Source organism: Macaca fascicularis, chromosome 14, assembly GCF_037993035.2.
Source record: "Macaca fascicularis isolate 582-1 chromosome 14, T2T-MFA8v1.1".
Lineage (NCBI taxonomy): Eukaryota > Metazoa > Chordata > Mammalia > Primates > Cercopithecidae > Macaca > Macaca fascicularis.
The window spans coordinates 6975706-6993394 of NC_088388.1; the positions used below are offsets into that span (position 1 = coordinate 6975706).

The window sequence follows — 17689 nt, forward strand, 5'->3', positions numbered from 1 at the left end:
CTGGGGCGTAACCAGTTGGACGCGCCCCCGACAGACCCCGCCCCCAGCCCGCCGCCAAGGCCCCGCCCCCCGGGCCGCGGCGCTTCACGTCCAGCGGGGGCGCTAGAGCGCGGGGGACCGGGCGGGGCGGGCCCGGGAGGCCCGGAGGCGGGGCCGCGGGCCGGGGGCGGACTGGGGCGGGCGGAAGGAGAGCCAGGCCGGAAGGAGGCTGCCGGAGGGCGGGAGGCAGGAGCGGGCCCGGAGCTGCTGGGCTGGAGCGGCGGCGCCGCCATGTCCGATAGCGAGAAGCTCAACCTTGACTCGATCATCGGGCGCCTGCTAGAAGGTTGGTCGCGGCGGGGGAGGCCTGCGTCCGCCGCTCCCGGGCCCCCTGCCGGGCCCGGAAGTGGCGCGCGGGCGGGCCCCCGGGGCCAGCTTAGACTGGGCGGGGACGGGCCGCGAGGTTCGGTGGCCGCAGCCGCCCCCCCGCGGACGCGCCTGAGAGGTCCTGGGCCCGCTCCGACGCGCGGAGCAGCCCCCTCTCCCGGGCCGGGGGCGCACGGGTTGCCTGGGTTCTTGAGGCGAGGGAGAAACCCGGGAAGCCCGGTCCAGGAAGGGGTCCTGCGCTGTGAGGTGTTTGGGTGGCAGCCCCCTGCGCACGACAGTCGCCTCCCGAGGCGCTGAGGGTAGTTGGGGGCTTCCCTTGGGAGGCTTGAGGCCGAGGTCCCGGGAGGCTCAGCAGCAACAGCTGCCTGCGGGCAAGGAGCAGCCGAGGAGGCCTAGGCGCCCCCGGAGGTATCCATGGGGCCACCCGTGTCGCCCACCCTCCTCCTGTCAGGGTCCCGGGTCTTGACACCCCATTGCGCCCCCAGTGCAGGGCTCGCGGCCTGGCAAGAATGTACAGCTGACAGAGAACGAGATCCGCGGCCTGTGCCTGAAATCCCGGGAGATTTTCCTGAGCCAGCCCATTCTTCTGGAGCTGGAGGCACCCCTCAAGATCTGCGGTGAGCCCCCCGACCCAGGTCCCCTTGCTTTCCTGAAAGTGGCACTGGCCCCCACAGAGTTCCTGGAGTCCTCCTCCCTTGAGCCCAGTCCTGGTCCTGGGTTCAGGTCTAGACCCTGCATCTAGCTTACCCGATTCCCTGGGTCACAGGTGATATACACGGCCAGTACTATGACCTTCTGCGACTATTTGAGTATGGCGGTTTCCCTCCGGAGAGCAACTACCTCTTTCTGGGGGACTATGTGGACAGGGGCAAGCAGTCCTTGGAGACCATCTGCCTGCTGCTGGCCTATAAGATCAAGTACCCCGAGAACTTCTTCCTGCTCCGTGGGAACCACGAGTGCGCCAGCATCAACCGCATCTACGGTTTCTACGATGAGTGTGAGTGGTCTGAGCGTCTGGGGCTGCCCGGGTCCTGAACCACACTCCTTGTCATTCAGTGGGACCTTCACATTGGCCTGATATCTGACAGACACTTGCTAAGACTGTGCACTCCACGAAGGCAGGGCCCAGGTCCGTTCTTGTGCCTGCCCTGCCCCTCCTGGCATGGGGTCTGGGGAATGGTTGCTGACTGAAGGACTGTCCGTATTCTAGTGCTTTCCCCCAGGGCCCTGCCTGGTGACGTTCCCTCTACATTTGCTACTAAGCATTTAGGATGTTTGCAGATGAGCTCTGCTGTCCAGAAGCTGAGATAAACCAGACCTGTACTTGGCCCGGCTCGTGGGCCGGGGCGTGCAAGGAGTGCCAACCCTGAGGCTGGTCCAGATTGGAACTCAGTTTCCAGTGGACTCGGGTGCTTTAGAATTACTTCTGGTGGGAGGCTGAGGCGGGAAGATCACTTGGACTCAGAAGCTCCAAGTTACAGTGAGCTATGATCTTGCCAATGCACTCCAGCCTGGGTGACTGAACAAGACCCTGTTTCTTTACTTTTTTGAGACGGAGTTTCGCTCTTGTTGCCCAGGCTGGAGTGCAGTGGTGTGATCTCAGTTCACCACAACCTCCATCTCCCGGGTTCAAGCGATTCTCCTGCCTCAGCCTCCCGAGTAGCTGGGATTACAGGCATGCGACACCACGCCTGGCTAATTTTTTTGTATTTTAGTAGAGACAGGGTTTCTCCATGTTGGTCAGGCTGGTCTTGAACTTCTGACCTCAGGTGATCTGCCTGCTTCAGCCTCCCAAAGTGCTGGGATTACAGGTGTGAGCCACCATGCCCTGCCCAGATCCTGTTTGTTTAAATTACAAATTAAAATAAAAAGTAACTAGAATTACTCCTGGAAGGCTGACAGGCGGCAGGGGTGGGGGTGGTTTGCATTGGTGCCTGACTCTCTCCCATCTGCGGCTGAATAGCCCAGAGACCCCGGCTAAGGGTGGAGCAGGCAGACCCCTCACAGCTACCTCCCTCTGGGCAGGCAAGAGACGCTACAACATCAAACTGTGGAAAACGTTCACTGACTGCTTCAACTGCCTGCCCATTGCGGCCATAGTGGACGAAAAGATCTTTTGCTGCCACGGAGGTGAGCTCTCCTTAGTTGTCATCTGGGAAGTCACTCCTTTCAGGAAGTGTCTCCCATACCCCCCTGTGCTGGGCTGCACTCACTTCCTTGATGTGCATTCTACATGGGGCGGGCTTGTCTCCTTTCTCCCAGGAGCTCTGTGCTCCGGAGGCCAGGGGCGCCTTTGTGCCTGTTTGGGAACTTGAAAAAGCTGAGGGGAAGGGGATGGCTTCTGCCTGCCTGGGCACCCAGGAGACCAGTGGAGGGACCAGGAGGGTGGTGGAAAAGTGAGGCTCACTGGCCAAGGCTTCCTGGAGGAAGGATGTCCTTGTTTGAGGAAGTGACCTTCCTTCTGGCCCTCCAGGCCTCTCCCCGGACCTGCAGTCCATGGAGCAGATTCGGCGGATCATGCGGCCCACAGACGTGCCTGACCAGGGCCTGCTGTGTGACCTGCTCTGGTCTGACCCTGACAAGGACGTGCAGGGCTGGGGCGAGAACGACCGTGGCGTCTCTTTTACTTTTGGAGCCGAGGTGGTGGCCAAGTTCCTCCACAAGCACGACTTGGACCTCATCTGCCGAGCACACCAGGTGGGCTGGTGGCTCCCGTCTGTGGTGGGGGAAGGGGAGGGCCTTGCCTGCACTTGGGACTGACTGCTCCGATCCTCACCCAGGTGGTAGAAGATGGCTATGAGTTCTTTGCCAAGCGGCAGCTGGTGACACTTTTCTCAGCTCCCAACTACTGTGGCGAGTTTGACAATGCTGGCGCCATGATGAGCGTGGACGAGACCCTCATGTGCTCCTTCCAGGTGAGTGTGGGGAAGAAAGGAGCTACTAGGCCCCGTGGCTCAGCCCCATGAGCCTGACCAACCCTGTCTCTTTTAGATCCTCAAGCCCGCCGACAAGAACAAGGGGAAGTACGGGCAGTTCAGTGGCCTGAACCCTGGGGGCCGGCCCATCACCCCACCCCGCAATTCCGCCAAAGCCAAGAAATAGCCCCTGCACCCCGCGCCTGTGCCCCAGATGATGGATGGATTGTACAGAAATCATGCTGCCATGCTGGGGGGGGGTCACCCCGGCCCCTCAGGCCCACCTGTCACGGGGAACATGGAGCCTTGGTGTATTTTTCTTTTTTTTTTTTTTTAATGAATCAATAGCAGCGTCCAATCCCCCAGGGCTGCTTCCTGCCTGCATCAGCGGTGGCTGTGAGCAGGATCCTGGGGCTGAGGCTGCAGCTCAGGGCAACGGCAGACCAGGTCGTGGGTCTCCAGCCGTGCTTGGCCTCAGGGCTGGCAGCCGGATCCTGGGGCAACCCATCTGGTCTCTTGAATAAAGGTCAAAGCTGGATTCTCGCCATGGCCTCCGTCTCGCGTCTAAGACGCTGCCTGGCAGCTCCTCTGCGCAGAGCTACTTGGGAGGCTGGGCACCAGGCCCCAGCAAGGGCAACCCTAGCCACACACGCAGGTCCGAGGCTCTTAGAATTCCAGGTCGGCACCAAAGAGTATCAGGAAAGCAAGAAAAACTGTCAGCTCCACGGGCGTCCCAGATGCATGCCCAGGACTTCAGGAAGGAACAGGTCAGGTCATGATTGGCAGAGAAGCTGGATCATCAGGGGCCGGCAGCACCTGCTGTGATGTTTTCCTTAGGAAGGTGAGCCTGAGGGAGACAGGTTTCCAGCCTTGGCCAGCTGGAGTATAGCCTGAGACTCAATGGGAAATAAGAGGTAGGAACGTCAGTAGTTCAGGGCCAGGTCTGGAAAGTCATGATTGGCTGGGGGTTGTGGGGAGATAACAGGGCCCAGGCCTGACTGCTGCGGGACAGCTTTACAGTGACAGCCAGCTGGGGCCTGCGAGAGGCAGTGAAACAGCTCAGCTCCGGCAAGCCCACCTTTCTGATCCCCAGGGCTGAGACCCAGCTCTTCTACTGGCTGGGGTTTCATCTAGCCCAAGGCCTCTGGGTACAGGCTTCAGGTTCTTGGTTCAGCCTTCGCCCTCACTGTCTTCAGCCAGCACAGGGCTGGGGCCCTGGGGGGAGCGTACAGGGGCCAGGATGGAGCCGAAGAACAGTGAGCGGAACTGCAAAGAGAACAAGTGAGTTCTGGAGGCTGCTGCCTTCCCCACCTCCTGCCCCTGCCTCCACCTCCAGTCCCTACCTTCTTGGGCGGGGGAGTCCCAGGTACTGTACTGGGCTCAGCCTCATCTTCCTCGGAGTGGAGACCGGGGCTCTCGGGGTGCTGGGGGCCAGGTGAAAGGGAAATGGAGGGCAGCACCCGCGAGCCCTCATTGCCTATAGTGGTTTCCATGGCGATCATGTAAGAGTCAATGTCGTCATTGGCAAAGTCATCTGGGTGGGGTATGCTGCAGGCAGAATCAGAGTATCAGGGAGGAAATGGGGAGCAGAGGCAGGGCCCCACCGTAGAGGGCTCCAAGGGAGCTCCGGGGCCCCCTGACCACTGAAGATCTCTTGGTTTTATGACTTCCTGATTTGGCTGGAGAGGAGAGGATGCAGGGGTTAAGTGGTGGCTTCCTGGAAGGGGTGGGCCAGGAATGTCTGATCAGAATTCAGGTAGGGGCCTGAGGAAGGCATCCTGGCGGCTGCTTTAGCTCAGCTAGGGGAGAGGAACAGCAAGCCCTGTGAACTGGGCCACATGGGGCCCAAGCCCCCGCCTTCCCAGGGGACAGGAGCTGGAGAGCACAGGAGGCCGGGGACAGGCTGGGCTGGGGGCCAGCCCCAGCTTCCTGTGCTGAAAGTGCATTGGGCCATCCTCCCCAGCCCACCTGCTCTTCCAGCCACCTGCTTCCCCCAGCCCAGGCAGCTTCTGCCTCCCAGCAGCCCTTTCCCTCCTTGGCCTGGGAGGAGGCTCAGAGGGGAGGCCTCAGCCAGAGAAGGAAGCCAGCAGGGCCTTGGGGATGCTTCCCTGGGTGGGAGGAGTCTCAGTACAGCTGACCAAGAAGGCTGAGTCTGCAGGGCTGGCAGCTGTGAGCACTGTAGGGGTAGGGACTGGGGCCTGATGGAGAGAGAGGAGGAACAGGAGGGAAGCGGGAGAGAACACATTGCAGGAAGGTGCAGAAGCTAGGAATTGCAGTCTCAGGCTGGAGTGCACAGACATGGGGAGAGGAGGAGTTGGGGGAGGTGCCCTCACCTGTGAGCCTGGAGCTGAGGCACTGGCTGGTGACGCTCTGGGGAGCCCAGGTCCTGGGAGTGCGAGTCGGTGTCTGAGAGTGTGGCCAAGACAAAGTGGCCATCCAGCAAAGAGTCCTTGATGGTGAAGATGGCAGGCCTGGGCAGGGGATGGGGGTCCCAAGCTAGGTCATCCCATTCAGCTCCTGGCATCCCAGAGCCCTTCCCTGTCCCAAGGCTGGGAATTACCTGCCTGGAGCATCAAAATGAATGCTAAGATTCAAGTTTGCTGACTCTGCAAAGCTCAGGAGCCCCTGAGAGGAAAGAGGTAGCAGGTGAGGCCCCGGGTTGGGCTGAGCTGGGCAGGCAGGACAGGACCGGCAAGTGCGTGGGGGGAACCTCACCCGGAATTCCTTGAGGCAGAAAGTGATGGCCACCCCTTCCTGGGCCTGCAGCTGCTGGAAATCCTCCTCTCCAAGGCACATCTCGGACACCATGGCTTTGGCAGTGCTGTCTGTTGGGGAAGAATAGGAGGAACCTGGGCCCCACCCCTCTCCCACCTGCCGCTCTGCTCTGTCCCAGGTCACGTCCAGCTCCCTCACCTGCCTCCTCCTCATGGTAGCTGCGCAGGATGACCCTGCGGCCACGACCAATGCCCAGCGTCACTTCAGCCAGCGCAGGAGGGAAGGGCAGAACAGCCTCCCCCAAGACCCTGTGAACGGGGCGGAGCATTACCCCCAATGCTTGGCCCTGCCCAGGGCTTTGCTCACAGAGGACCTGAGGTGGGGGTCACACATGCACACGCATGGATATGCGCAGGCCTAGCACACGGTGGACGAGGCCCAGATAAGGTGGCAGGAAGGGGCTGGTTGCAGTGATTGCTCAAACCTGGCAGGTGGTACCTGACCATGCAGAGCAGGGAGAGGATCCAGAGGCAGGACATGGCACTCATGCCGCCCTACAAACCCGGCCTTCAGAAAGAGCCCTGAAATCCTTATCCTCTAGGGATACCCATTGCTATACAGATGAGATCACATCTGGAATTTGCTTCAAGTCAAGTGGGGACGGGAGCTGCATCTGCTTTTACATATATTTGAAATTATTCATGAGACAGCGCTCGCTTCAGCAGCACATACGCTAAAACTGCAGCATGCAAAAGATTAGCGAGGCTCCTGCACAAGGATTAAAAAAAAAAAAGAGTAGCTGGGTGCAGTGGCTCATGCCTGCAATCCGAGCACTTTGGGAGGCCGAAGCAGTGGATCATTTGAGGTCAGGAGTTCGAGACCAGCTTGGCCAACATGGTGAAACCTCGTCTCTACTAAAAATACAAAAATTATCCAGGCATGGTGGTGCATAACTGTAATCCCAGCTACTCGGGAGGCTGAGGCAGGAGAATTGCTTCAACCTGGGATGGGGAGATTGCAGTGAGCTGAGATTGCACCACTGCACTCCAGCCTGGGCGACAGAGCAAGACTCCGTCTCAGAACAAACAAAATGAGAGAAACGACTGCTCATTTTTTAAAAAAAAGAGACTGGGGGCCAGGTGTGGTGGCTCATGCCTGTAATTCCAGCACTTTGGGAGGCTGAGGCGGGCGGATCACGAGGTCAGGAGATCAAGACCATCCTGGCTAACATGGTGAAACCCCATCTACTAAAAATACAAAAAATTAGCCAGGCGTGATGGCAGGCGCCTGTACTCCCAGCTACTCGGGAGGCTGAGGCAGGAGAATGGCGTGAACCCGGTAGGCGGGGCTTGCAGTGAGCCGAGATCCCGCCACTGCACTCCAGCCTGGGCGACAGAGCAAGACTCCATCTCACACACACACACACACAAAAGGGCGCGGTGGCTCACGCCCATAATCTCAGCACTTTGGGAGGCTGAGGCGGGCAGATCACCTGAGGTCGGGAATTCAAGACCAGCCTGACCAATATAGAGAAACCCTGTCTCTACTAAAAATACAAAAAATTAGCCAGGCATGGTGGCGCATGCCTACAATCCCAGCTACTTGGTAGGCTGAGGCAGGAGAATCACTTGAATCAGGAGAAGGAGGTTGTGGTGAGCCTAGATCGTGCCACTGCCTGGGCAACAAGAGCGAAATTCCATCTCAAAAAAAAACCAACAAAAAAACCCTAAATGCAGCCCAAGGAATTGGCCCCCCTCTCTACCCAAAAGAGCTCTGAGCAGTGCTGGCTCAAGAGAACCTAGGGAAACAGATGTCAGGACCCAAAGGGACATTCAGTCACCCTGAGAAATAAGCAGGACCTTGGGCCACTTGAATACAAGCAGTGTCCAGCGTGGGACAGGGACAGGGGGAGAGCCCACTCCTCTCTGAACTGGTCCTTGCCAGGGACCTTTGCTTCCACTGGAGTCCCTGCTTCCCTGGCCCCAGACAGCCCCCGGTGCTCGGACTGCCCAGAATGGCTCCACCCACAGCTGATTACTCAGGCAGCCCTCCTGAACCACAACCTCCCCTCCAGCCTCCTGCCCTGGCCTTGGGGACTCCTTGATCCTGGGCAGTCAGGAAAAGAGGCTGCCCTTGAGTGGGGAGCACCTCTGGAAGGATGCCCAGGCCGGAGAAGGGGTGTGAGCCTCTGAGCCACAGGTTAAGGGAAGACCTTCAAGGTTACTCAAGCCAGACAAGAGATTTGGTGGCAGGCCAGAAATCTGCTCCCTAGAGGAGGAATTGGAATGGGTCTGAGCAGCCAGAAAGTCAAGTCAGACCTTTGGGATGGAGAACGAAGGCTCCTAACAGTGAGGAGAATGGAGCAAGGAGGCGCCTGCCCCTCCTCCATGCCACCGTCTGCCTTTAAAGAGCCAGGTAAGGACCTGAGCACATAGCGGGCCATGGGATGTCTTTGAGGTTCACAGAAACTCTGTAGGGAAATGAAGGACATACCTTCTTAAATCAACCCTTGAGGCCCCAAAGAAGGAAGAGAGAGACCTGGAGCTGAGCTGAGGGCAGGGGTGTGCTCACCGTGCTGGGGCGCGGAGCATGTGGGGGCACGAGGCTGGGTCGAAGACGGCCTGCAGGGACTCACAGTCCTGGAAGGACAGGTTGTGAGTCTTCCGCACCCCTGGATGGGCGATAGGGTCTCAGTGGGCCTCGCCGACCTCCCTGCTGAGGCACCCCTTGGCTGGCCGGCTGCCCACTCACCGAACTTGCAGTGCAGCTGGACCACCAGGCGGCTGCTCCGGCCGTTCAGGGAGATGCAGCATTTTTCCACCGTCTTCTCCAGCATCGCCAGTGAGCGGAAGACAGACAGGAAGGACTAAATGGGATAAGACACCTCAGCCTAGCACCGCATCTCTGCAACAAGCTCTCCTGTCCCGTGTAGGCCCACACCAATCATGGGCCCAGCATGTAACTCTGGGAAAAGGGCTCCCACATCACACGGGACACTGGCATCCTTCTAGGCCTCATTCATGCTCTTCCTTATGCTTGCAATGCCTTGAAAGACCTGCTTACCTTTCTCTTTTTTTTTTTTATTTGAGATGGAGTCTCGCTCTGTCACCCAGGCTGGAGTGCAGTGGTGCGATCTTGGCTCACTGCAACCTCCGCCTCCCGGGTTCAAGCAATTCTCCTGCCTCAGCCTCCCAAGTAACTGGGATTATAGGCGCCCACCACCACACCCGGCTAATTTTTGTATTTTTAGTAGAGACGGGGTTTCATCATGTTGGCCAGGCTAGTCTTGAACTCCTGGCCTCATGATCTGCCCACCTCAGCCTCCCAAAGTGCTGGGATTACAGGTGTGAGCCACCGCACCCGGCCAAAAGACCTGCTTACCTTTCTTGACGAACTTGAGCCTCACCACCCTCTCAGGTCCCCGCTGTGATGCTTTTACCAAGGCCCTCCCTGTGTTTTGCATGGATTGGACTTGCACGTGTCTCTCTCCCCACTTAGCATCTACTGAGTACCCCAGGGCAGAGGCACAGCTAGTGGAGATTCCTGGGGTGGGGCAGTGCCACTGCTGGGGGAAGGGCCTCACCTTCATCAGGATCTTACAGCGCAGCAGGTCCTGACCAGGGGTGGCTGCCTGGTATTGCTGGAAGAAGAGCGGAGCAAAGAGAAAGCAGGCATAGGCAGAGCGGGAGGAGTTCACCGTCCGGAGGGAGAGCTGGGCCACGAAGAGCAGGGAGAGGGACGTGGTCAGGGGGCAGCCACAGACCCAGCCCTCCGGCTGCTTCTGCTCCCACACTTGCTCTATCGTCCTCCCGCTCTGCCACCACCTGCTGAAACCCTCCTTCCCCATGAAGCCTTCAGAGTCGGCCTCGGCGCTGCTGCCGCAGAGGAGCGGTCGCACACCCAGGCCTTCCCCGAGTTTCTCTAAGGGCACGTTACCCCCTGGGAGCTCGCAGGAGGCCAGCTTTCAATTCACACACCGGCCTGGGAAGATGACAGGCGCTAGGCTGAGAAACTGAAACTCTGCCGACAAATCTGCCAGCGGTCATCTCGCCTAGTGGGGGCGAGACTCGAGTCCGGGTTACCCGCTCCCGGCTAGAGTCCCACCCGCCCCCCCACACCCCAGCCCCTCACCCCGTCCTCCAAGGGTTCCAGGTAGAGCTCGTCCCCGATGCGGGACAGGGAGTGGACGGCCTTGCCGAGCACTGCGGGGAGGAGAGCGGAAGGGGGTTAGGCTGGCGACTCCGCGGCTCCTGCACCGCCGCTGCCAGGCCGACCCGCACTCACCCTTCACGTTGCCGCCCGTGACCAGGCACTTCATGCTGCCCCAGCGCCCAGCCAGCGGCCAGCACTACCCCACACTCCGCGACCTCAGAGCCCGGGGTCCTTCCCGCGCACCGCCCCTGCCAGCCCCTCCCCCGCCTCCCCATTGGTCCACACGCAGGCGCCTCCGTCACGTGAGAAAAACGTTCACAGGCTCCGCCGTCACGTGACGGCGCACGTTGCCCCGGGTGTCACGTGACCCGGGAGGCCCGCGGCGCCCGTCAGCTGCTCCTGGCTCTCCAGGCACGCCTCGGCCTTCCGCGCCCTTGGAGATCGGGGCGTCCCGCGGGCCGCGCATCGGATCGCGAAGGGCAGAGAGGACGCAGCTCTGGGGCGCGAGGTTCCTGTGCAGTGGACCGAGCGCTAGACTCGGAGTCCGAATGTGGGTGCGAGCTCTCTGGGGTCACCCACTGAGTAGAGTTCCCGGGCGTCTGTCGGAGGATACAGGGTGCAAGCAAGACCATCGCACCCACTCTGGGCCGGAGACTCGAACTCCAGCAGCAATCCCCAACTCTAGAAAGAGGTCAAAGCAGCTTGCTTGCAGCAGCTGGGAGTGGGAGGTGGCTGCTCCTTCTGGCTTCGAGGATCCTTGAAGGAAAAACGGCAGCTTCTCCAGGCAGAAAGGGGTAGAACGGTGCTCCTGGCAGAGGGAGGAACAAGAGTAAATGCTCAGCGGTGTGGGCTCCGCCCCCTGGAGAGGGGAGTAGGTCTGTGAGTCTCAGAGAGGCTTAGGGGCCGCCAAATGATGAGGGGCACCGCTGGGACGCTCTAGAAATGTTTTACGAGGGTAGATCGTGGTTATGTGCCTTTTTTTTTTTTTTTTTTCCCCGAGACATATTCTTGCTCTGTCACCCAGGCTGGAGTGCAGTGGCGCGAACACGGCTCACTGTCGCCTGGAACTCCTGGGCTCAAGGTATCCTCCCACCTCAGTCTCCTGAGTATCTGGGACCACAGGCACACCCACCACGCCCGGCTTTTTTTTTTTTTTTTTTTTTTTTTTTTTTTGTAGAGACGGAGTCTTGCCATGTTGCCCAGGCCCGTCTCAACTCCAGGGTTCAAGATATCTTTCCGCCTTGGCCTCTCAAAGTGGCGTGAGCCGCTGCATCCGGCCTGGTTTTTTTTGGGTTTTTTTTTTTTTTTTTTTTTTTTTTGGTCTTTTTTTGTGTGGGGGGTTTTTTTGTTTGTTTTGAGATAGAGTCTCGTTCTGTCGCCCAGGCTGGAGTACAGTGGCACGATCACGCCTCCCAGGTTCAAGGGATTCTCTTGCCTCAGCCTCCCAAGTAGCTGGGATTACAGGCGCCTGCCACAAGGCCTAGCTAATTTGTGTACTTTTAGTAGAGACGGGTTTCGCCATGTTGGCCAGGCTGGTCTTGAACTCCTGACCTCAAGTGATCTGCCCGCCTTGGCCTCCCAAAGTGCTGGGATTACAGGCATGGGCCACCACGCCCAGCCCGGGCCTGTGTTTTTAAAAGACCTCAGACTGGCCGGGCGTGGTGGCTTATGCCTATAATCCTACCACTTTGGGAGGCTGAGGCGGGCGGATCACCAGGTCAAGAGATCCAGACCATTCTGGCCAACATTGTGAAACCCCTTCTCTACTAAAAGTACAAAAATTAGCCGGGCGTGTTGGCGAGCATCTGTAGTCCCAGCTACTCTGGAGGCTGAGGCAGGAGAATTGCTTGAACCCGGGAGGTGGAGGTTGCAGTAAGCCGAGATCGTGCCACTGCACTCCAGCCTGGCGACAGAGCGAGACTCCATCTCAAAAAAAAAAAAAACAGACTGTGTGCCAGGTGGGGTTGCATCAGCTGGAAGGTCTTCCCCTTCTCCTGGGCCTCCAGGTCCAGGTGAGTAAAATGTAAGGGAGTCCTAGAGAAACTCACTGACCCCTATTCTCCCCACAGTACCAAGGCTCTGGTGGTTCTTTGAAGGGCCCAGGGCATCCCTGTGTTCCTGTAGGGCCTGTCTGTGCCTTGCCCCTCAGATCCTGTGGTAGTGGAGAAGATTTATTTGTCTCTGCACCCCTTGCTCTCCAGACCCACTTTCAAATGAGTTGAATTGATACATAATAATTGTACACATAGAGAGAGTACAGCTGACATTTGGATACATGCATACACTTTGTTTCTCCCTCTCTTTCCGCTCCCCTGGTCTCCAGCCCTGGCCCTTTCCGTGGAGTCCTGGGGGAGGAGGTAACTCTTCCCTTCCCCTTCCCAGGGGATCCATAGAAATAGTGCCCCCTGTCCCTGGGCATCCGGCTCAGTATGCTGGGAGTCATCCTTGACCTCATGCTCGCCCTCACCCCTACACAATCTTTCAGTTAAGTCCTGACCACTCTGCCTCCCAAACAGGTGGTAACTTAACAGGTGGCAGCTTTGCCCTCCTCTTCCATCTCCAGGGCCTAGGTCACCATCCTCTCACCTGGATGACTGTAACAGCTCTCAATGGTCTCCTGCCTCCACCCTGCCCCCCCCCAGGCCACTCTCCATACAGCAGCAAAGTGACCCTCCTAAAATGTCCATTGTGTCATGCCTCTCCTGTGTTTGCACACTCCAAGTGGTTGCCATAAAATCCAAACTCTGCCCTGAACCTGCAGGAGCCGTCCCTACCCATTTCTGCACCTGTTGCCTCCCCTTGATCACCTGCACAGCCATGCCAACCGTGTGGGCTCCCTGAACCCCCCACTTCCTCTTCCACCTGGGGATCTTAGCACATCCTTAGCTGTCCCCACCACTTGGCATCATCTTACCCCTTCTAATGTGGTGGTGCTTCTCTTCCTCCGGGCTCAGTGAGGCCTTTTCTGTCCCCACCAGCACCCCAGTACGCTCTAGCTAGGCCCTGTTTTAGCCACAGCACTTATCACATTATTTCGTACCTGTGTTTTCCTATTTAACATGTGTCCTCCTCACTAGTGTGTCTGCCTCATAAGGGCAGGAACCATATCTAGTTTTGTTTTGTTTTTGTTTTTTTCCTGAAGACAGAGTCTCGCTCTGTCACCCAGGCTGGAGTGCAGTGGCGCGATCTTGGCTCACTGTAATCTCCGCCTCTGGGGTTCAAGCAATTATTGTGCCTCAGCCTCCCAAGTACCTGGGAATACAGGCGTGTGCCACCACGCCTGGCTAATTTTTGTATTTTTATTAGAGATGGGGTTTAGCCATGTTGGCCAGGCTGGTCTCAAACCCCTGACCTTAACTGATCTGCCCATCTCAGCCTTCCAAAGTGCTGGGATTACAGGCGTGAGCCACTGCACCCGGCCTTGGCTTTGTTTTGTTTTGTTCTGTTTTGTTTTGTTTGTTAAGATGGGGTCTTGCTTTGTCACCCAGGCTGGAGTGCAGTGGCACGATCATGGTTCACGGCAGCCTCAACTTCCCAGGCTCAAGCGATCCTTCCACCTCAACCTCCCGAGTAGCTCAGGGCTACTGGCGCGTGCCACTACAGCCAGCTAATTTTTTTTTTTTTTTTTTGTATTTTTGTTAGAGACAAGGTCTCCTTCTGTTGCCCGGGCTGGTCTTGAACTCCTAGGCTCAGGCAGTCCTCCTTCTTTAGCCTCCCAAAGTGCTGGGATTATAGGCGTGAGCCACCGTGCCCAGCATCCATATCTGTTTTGTTTGTTGCTGTATGTACCTCACACAGGGTCTGGCACTCAGTAAATGAATAAATAGATGTTACATTTTAAAATGTGTAAACCAGCTGGGTGCAGCGGCACATACCTTTAATCCCAGCACTTTGGGAGGCGGAGGCGGGTGGATCACTTGAGCCCAGGAGGTAGAGGTTGCAGTGAGCCAAGATAGCGCCTGGGTAAGAGAGCCAGACCCTTTCTCAAAAAAAAAAAAAAAAAAAAAAAGGCCAAGTGCGATGGCTCATGCCTGTAATCCCAGCACTTTGGAAGGCCGGGGCAGGTAGATCACCTGAGACCAGGAGTTCAAGACCAGCTTGGCTGACATGGTGAAACCCCATCTCTACTAATAACACAAAAATTAGCCAGGCATGGTGGCACGTGCCTGTAGTCCCAGCTACTCAGGAGGCTGAGGCAGGAGAATCGCTAGAACCCAGGAGGTGGAGTTTGCAGTGAGCCAAGATCACACCACTGCACTCAGCCTGGGCGACAGAGTGAGGCTGCGTCTCAAAAAATGAATGAGTGAATATCTATAAACCGTTCCTGTTGACAAAGGGCATGGAAAAATAAACAAACAAACAAATAAATTAGCATGAGCCAAGTGCAGCTGAGCTGTCTCTAAGTCACTCTTAGCACAGTGCTGAAAGAAACACTCAACTTCTAGCACTCCACCCACAGTCCCATCTCTCCCTGCTTGATAGTTGTCCCCATGTTCTCAGCCTCATCCTGTGCTCTGGACCCCTCCCCCACCACGTGTAAACCAGCACAGCCTTCCCACCTCTGCCTCGTACTCATTACCTGAGCAGCCGCCTGGAACAAGGGTAGATGCTGAAGCTCCCTGAAGGCAAGGAAATGGGAGGCTGTGAATCTTCACATAGTCCTGTTTCTGCCCCTGACACCTGTAGAGTTATGGAGTCCTATGGCCTTGAGGACCCTAGGCAGAAGAGAAGGGAGACATATGCTTTTTTTCATACGTTTTACATCTGTCTTCTCCACTGGTCTGTCCACCTCACAAGGGCAGGAACCATGTCGGCCCTTCGTATCAGCCAGGGGCAGGTGTGAGCCACTGCCCCCGGTCGACATACAGTCTTTCGACTCATATTGAGCATTTTTCAGTTACCCTCCCACTCCCTTGCCAAAAGTCAGAACTCGGAACTTTCTGAAAGGCTTAGAAGAGAAAGAAGGCTAGAGTGGGAAGCCAGGAGCCGTGGTAGGATGTGTTCCTGTCCCGCTGTGTGATTTGTGCAAATCCCTCCCTGTCTCAGCTGCTTCCTCATCTGTATGATGTGTTGGTGGGGGCTGGGGAGAGTAGGAGGTACTCACTGAGGTCCCTTCTAACCTTGACATGCTGTGATCCTGAAGGGGCCCCGTGACTCCCCTACGCCTCTCATCCATCCCAGCTTGGGGGAGAAGCTATAATTGGCTGTTGCACCTCCCCCAACCCTCTGGCCCCTGGAAGGTAGCTTTCCAATCTGAGGCCAGGAATCCCTTCCAGGCCTACATTTGGCATATCCAGTAACCCACTTCAGGTGCAGAAGAGGGGGCACACAGCGGGATAAGGAGCTGGGAGCAACCAGGAACCAGGAACCCTGTGTGTGGGTGAGAGATAGGTATGAGGACCTGGGGTCTGTGCTCAAAGTCAGGGACCTGGATGCAGCTTCAGCCCCACTCAGATGGCATCAGGCCCTTGTCTGAGCCTCAGTTTTTTCCTGAATAAAATGAGGGCCATTCAATGAGATGCTCTCTCAGGAGCTTTCTCCTTCCTTCCTTCCTTCCTTCCTTCCTTCCTTCCTTCCTTCCTTCCTTCCTTCCTTCCTCCCTCCCTCCCTCCCTCCCCTCCTTCCCTCCCTCCCTCCCTCCTTTCTTCGTTCCTTTCTTTCTTTTTTTTTTTTTTTTTTGCGACAGGGCCTTATTCTGTCACCCGGGGTGGAGTGCAGTGGCATGATCCTGGCTCACTGCAGCCCTGCAGCCTCAACCTCCTGGGCTCAGTGATCCTCCTACCTCAGCCTCCCGAGTAGCTGGGACTACAGGTGTATGCCACCATGCCCAGCTAATCTTTTAGTCAGAATTCTTTCAAACCCCAGATTTTTAGTTGGGCATGCTGGCTCATACCTGTAATCTCAGCATTTTGGGAGGCTGAGGAGGGAGGATTGCTTGAACCCAGGAGTTAGAGATGAGCCTGGGCAATGTAGTGAGACCCTGTCACTATAATGAAGAAAATAAAATAATTTTTAAAAACACCAAATTTTTGGTCTTTGGCATACCCCATTAGAGGTGGCCTCCTATAAGCAGGTGGGCATGTAAGTGTGTACGAATGTGTGGGGGCAGATATGGAATAGAAGCTTGAGACCCTGGTGCTCATTCATTCACTCAACATATATTCATTCAACACATCCTGGATGCACTTTTTTAACTATAGGAAAGAGAGTACAGGACAAAAATGCTGGCCAGATGCGGTAGCTCACACTTATAATCCCAGCACTTTTGAGACACCAGTGTGGGCAGATCGCTTGAGTCCAGGAGTTCAAGACCAGCCTAGGCAACAAGGTTTCTACCAAAAATATAAAAATTAGCCAGGCATGGTGGCATATGCCTGCAATCCCAGCTATTCAGGAGGCTGAGGTGGGAGGATCCCTTGAACCTGGGAGGCAGAGGTTGCAGTGAGCTGCGATCATACCACTGCACTCCAGCCTGGGCACAGAGTAAAACCCTATAGTATGCAAGAAGGTGGTGGGTGTTATGGAAAAAAAGAAAACCCAGAGAGGGAGAGAGGAGTGTCAGGGGAGAAGGGCTTCGATTCTAACTAGCATGGACAGGTTGGCCTCACTGAGAAGTCGCCATTTGAACAAAGACCTGCAGGAGGCAAGGAAGTGAACAGTGCAGACGTCTGGGAAGGAGCGCTGTGGTAGAGGGAAGGGTCAGTGCCAAGGCTCTGAGCAGAAGTATGGGTGGCTGGAGGAGCTGCACCTTCTGCAGAGTCCAGTCTCCTGAGCTGGGGAGGACTGGGGTCTAGTGGGGGAAGACTGAGATTAGCCAAAGAATCATCAAAGTAAATATGAAATTACACCTTTGAGAAGGATCAGGAATGATGATGACGTGGGCTATGTGAATATGTCCCTGGGAAGACCTGGTCAGGGCATGAGGGAGAGCTTCCTGGAGGAAGAAACAGTCTGAGAGGGGTGAGGTTAGAGCATGAGTTGGCCAGGAAAGCACAGTTACTGAGGAGCCATTGGTGGGGCTCATTTACCAGGCACTGCTCCGTCCCACCATGGGATGCCCCATGCAGCCCTCCTTACAGACACAGGAGCACAGACGGGATTACTCATGGCTGGCATTTTGCCAGATCGGGGTAACTAAAAGTCAGAAGGGGCAGAGGAATTTCGGGTTTGGGAGTTTACTCGGGCTTGTCTTCATCTCATCATGCACACACAGGGACTGGCATTTGTATGGTTACTGGGGGGTAACCAGGCAGGCAAGGCAGCTCTGAGCTGTGGGGACACTGAGCTGGCAGGGCACCTGCCCTGCTTGTAATGAGTTTGTGGCATTCCAAGTGCTGCCAGCCCCCCAGTCAAGCTCTGCTCCTGCCTTTCTTGTTCCCTGGCATTTCTCCTGGAAATCAGAATGATGTTTGGCACACAGCAGTGGTGTAATAAGTCTGTTCTGAATGGCTGAAGATTACGGAATTCAGAGAGGTTTCAGGACTTGAACCCATGATTGTCTGTTGAGGCTGAGAATGCAGTTGTGGATGCCAGCCTGAGTA

The 17689-nt window shown here is 56.7% G+C and overlaps 2 protein-coding genes across 40 annotated transcripts in view; one reads left to right on the top strand and one right to left on the bottom strand.

Annotated features, from left to right (window-relative positions):
• Positions 1-194: 194 nt before the first annotated feature.
• Positions 195-3824, top strand: PPP1CA (protein phosphatase 1 catalytic subunit alpha). The gene is made up of 7 exons (XM_005577089.4): positions 195-325; positions 852-983; positions 1133-1363; positions 2392-2496; positions 2840-3063; positions 3147-3281; positions 3358-3824. Exons 1-7 carry the CDS (start codon positions 271-273, stop codon positions 3466-3468), a joined length of 993 nt encoding a protein of 330 aa, XP_005577146.1. The 5' UTR covers positions 195-270; the 3' UTR covers positions 3469-3824.
• The window catches only part of RAD9A (RAD9 checkpoint clamp component A), a 79078-nt gene continuing 64982 nt past the window's right edge, over positions 3594-17689 (bottom strand). For 4 of the 39 annotated variants that reach the window (XR_012422994.1, XR_012422996.1, XR_012422995.1 and 1 more), the window contains 12 exons: positions 14728-14863; positions 10281-10956; positions 10128-10198; positions 9580-9708; positions 8748-8862; positions 8568-8667; positions 6195-6304; positions 5997-6106; positions 5842-5906; positions 5615-5752; positions 4625-5479; positions 3594-4547 (listed from right to left, as the gene is read on the bottom strand). Coding sequence is in view for 15 of the 39 variants with exons in the window: in XM_015434152.4 (XP_015289638.2) it covers positions 4452-4547; positions 4625-4829; positions 5615-5752; positions 5842-6106; positions 6195-6304; positions 8568-8667; positions 8748-8862; positions 9580-9708; positions 10128-10198; positions 10281-10314 (1263 nt within the window). In the remaining 24 variants the exon portion in view is untranslated. Of the gene's footprint in view, positions 4548-4624; positions 5480-5614; positions 5753-5841; positions 6107-6194; positions 6305-8567; positions 8668-8747; positions 8863-9579; positions 10199-10280; positions 10957-14727; positions 14864-17689 lie in introns of those variants that run through there. The other 35 variants (XR_012422998.1, XM_074013086.1, XM_015434158.4 and 32 more) reach the window with 35 other exon arrangements.

What these genes read in the sequence shown, in the direction of transcription:
- PPP1CA (XM_005577089.4), top strand. Translation starts at nt 271, where the DNA reads ATGTCCGATAGCGAGAAGCTCAACCTTGACTCGATCATCGGGCGCCTG. An exon ending in CATCGGGCGCCTGCTAGAAG is followed by an intron (nt 326 to 851) that starts GTTGGTCGCGGC and finishes TTGCGCCCCCAG; the next exon opens with TGCAGGGCTCGCGGCCTGGC. An exon ending in GGCACCCCTCAAGATCTGCG is followed by an intron (nt 984 to 1,132) that starts GTGAGCCCCCCG and finishes CCTGGGTCACAG; the next exon opens with GTGATATACACGGCCAGTAC.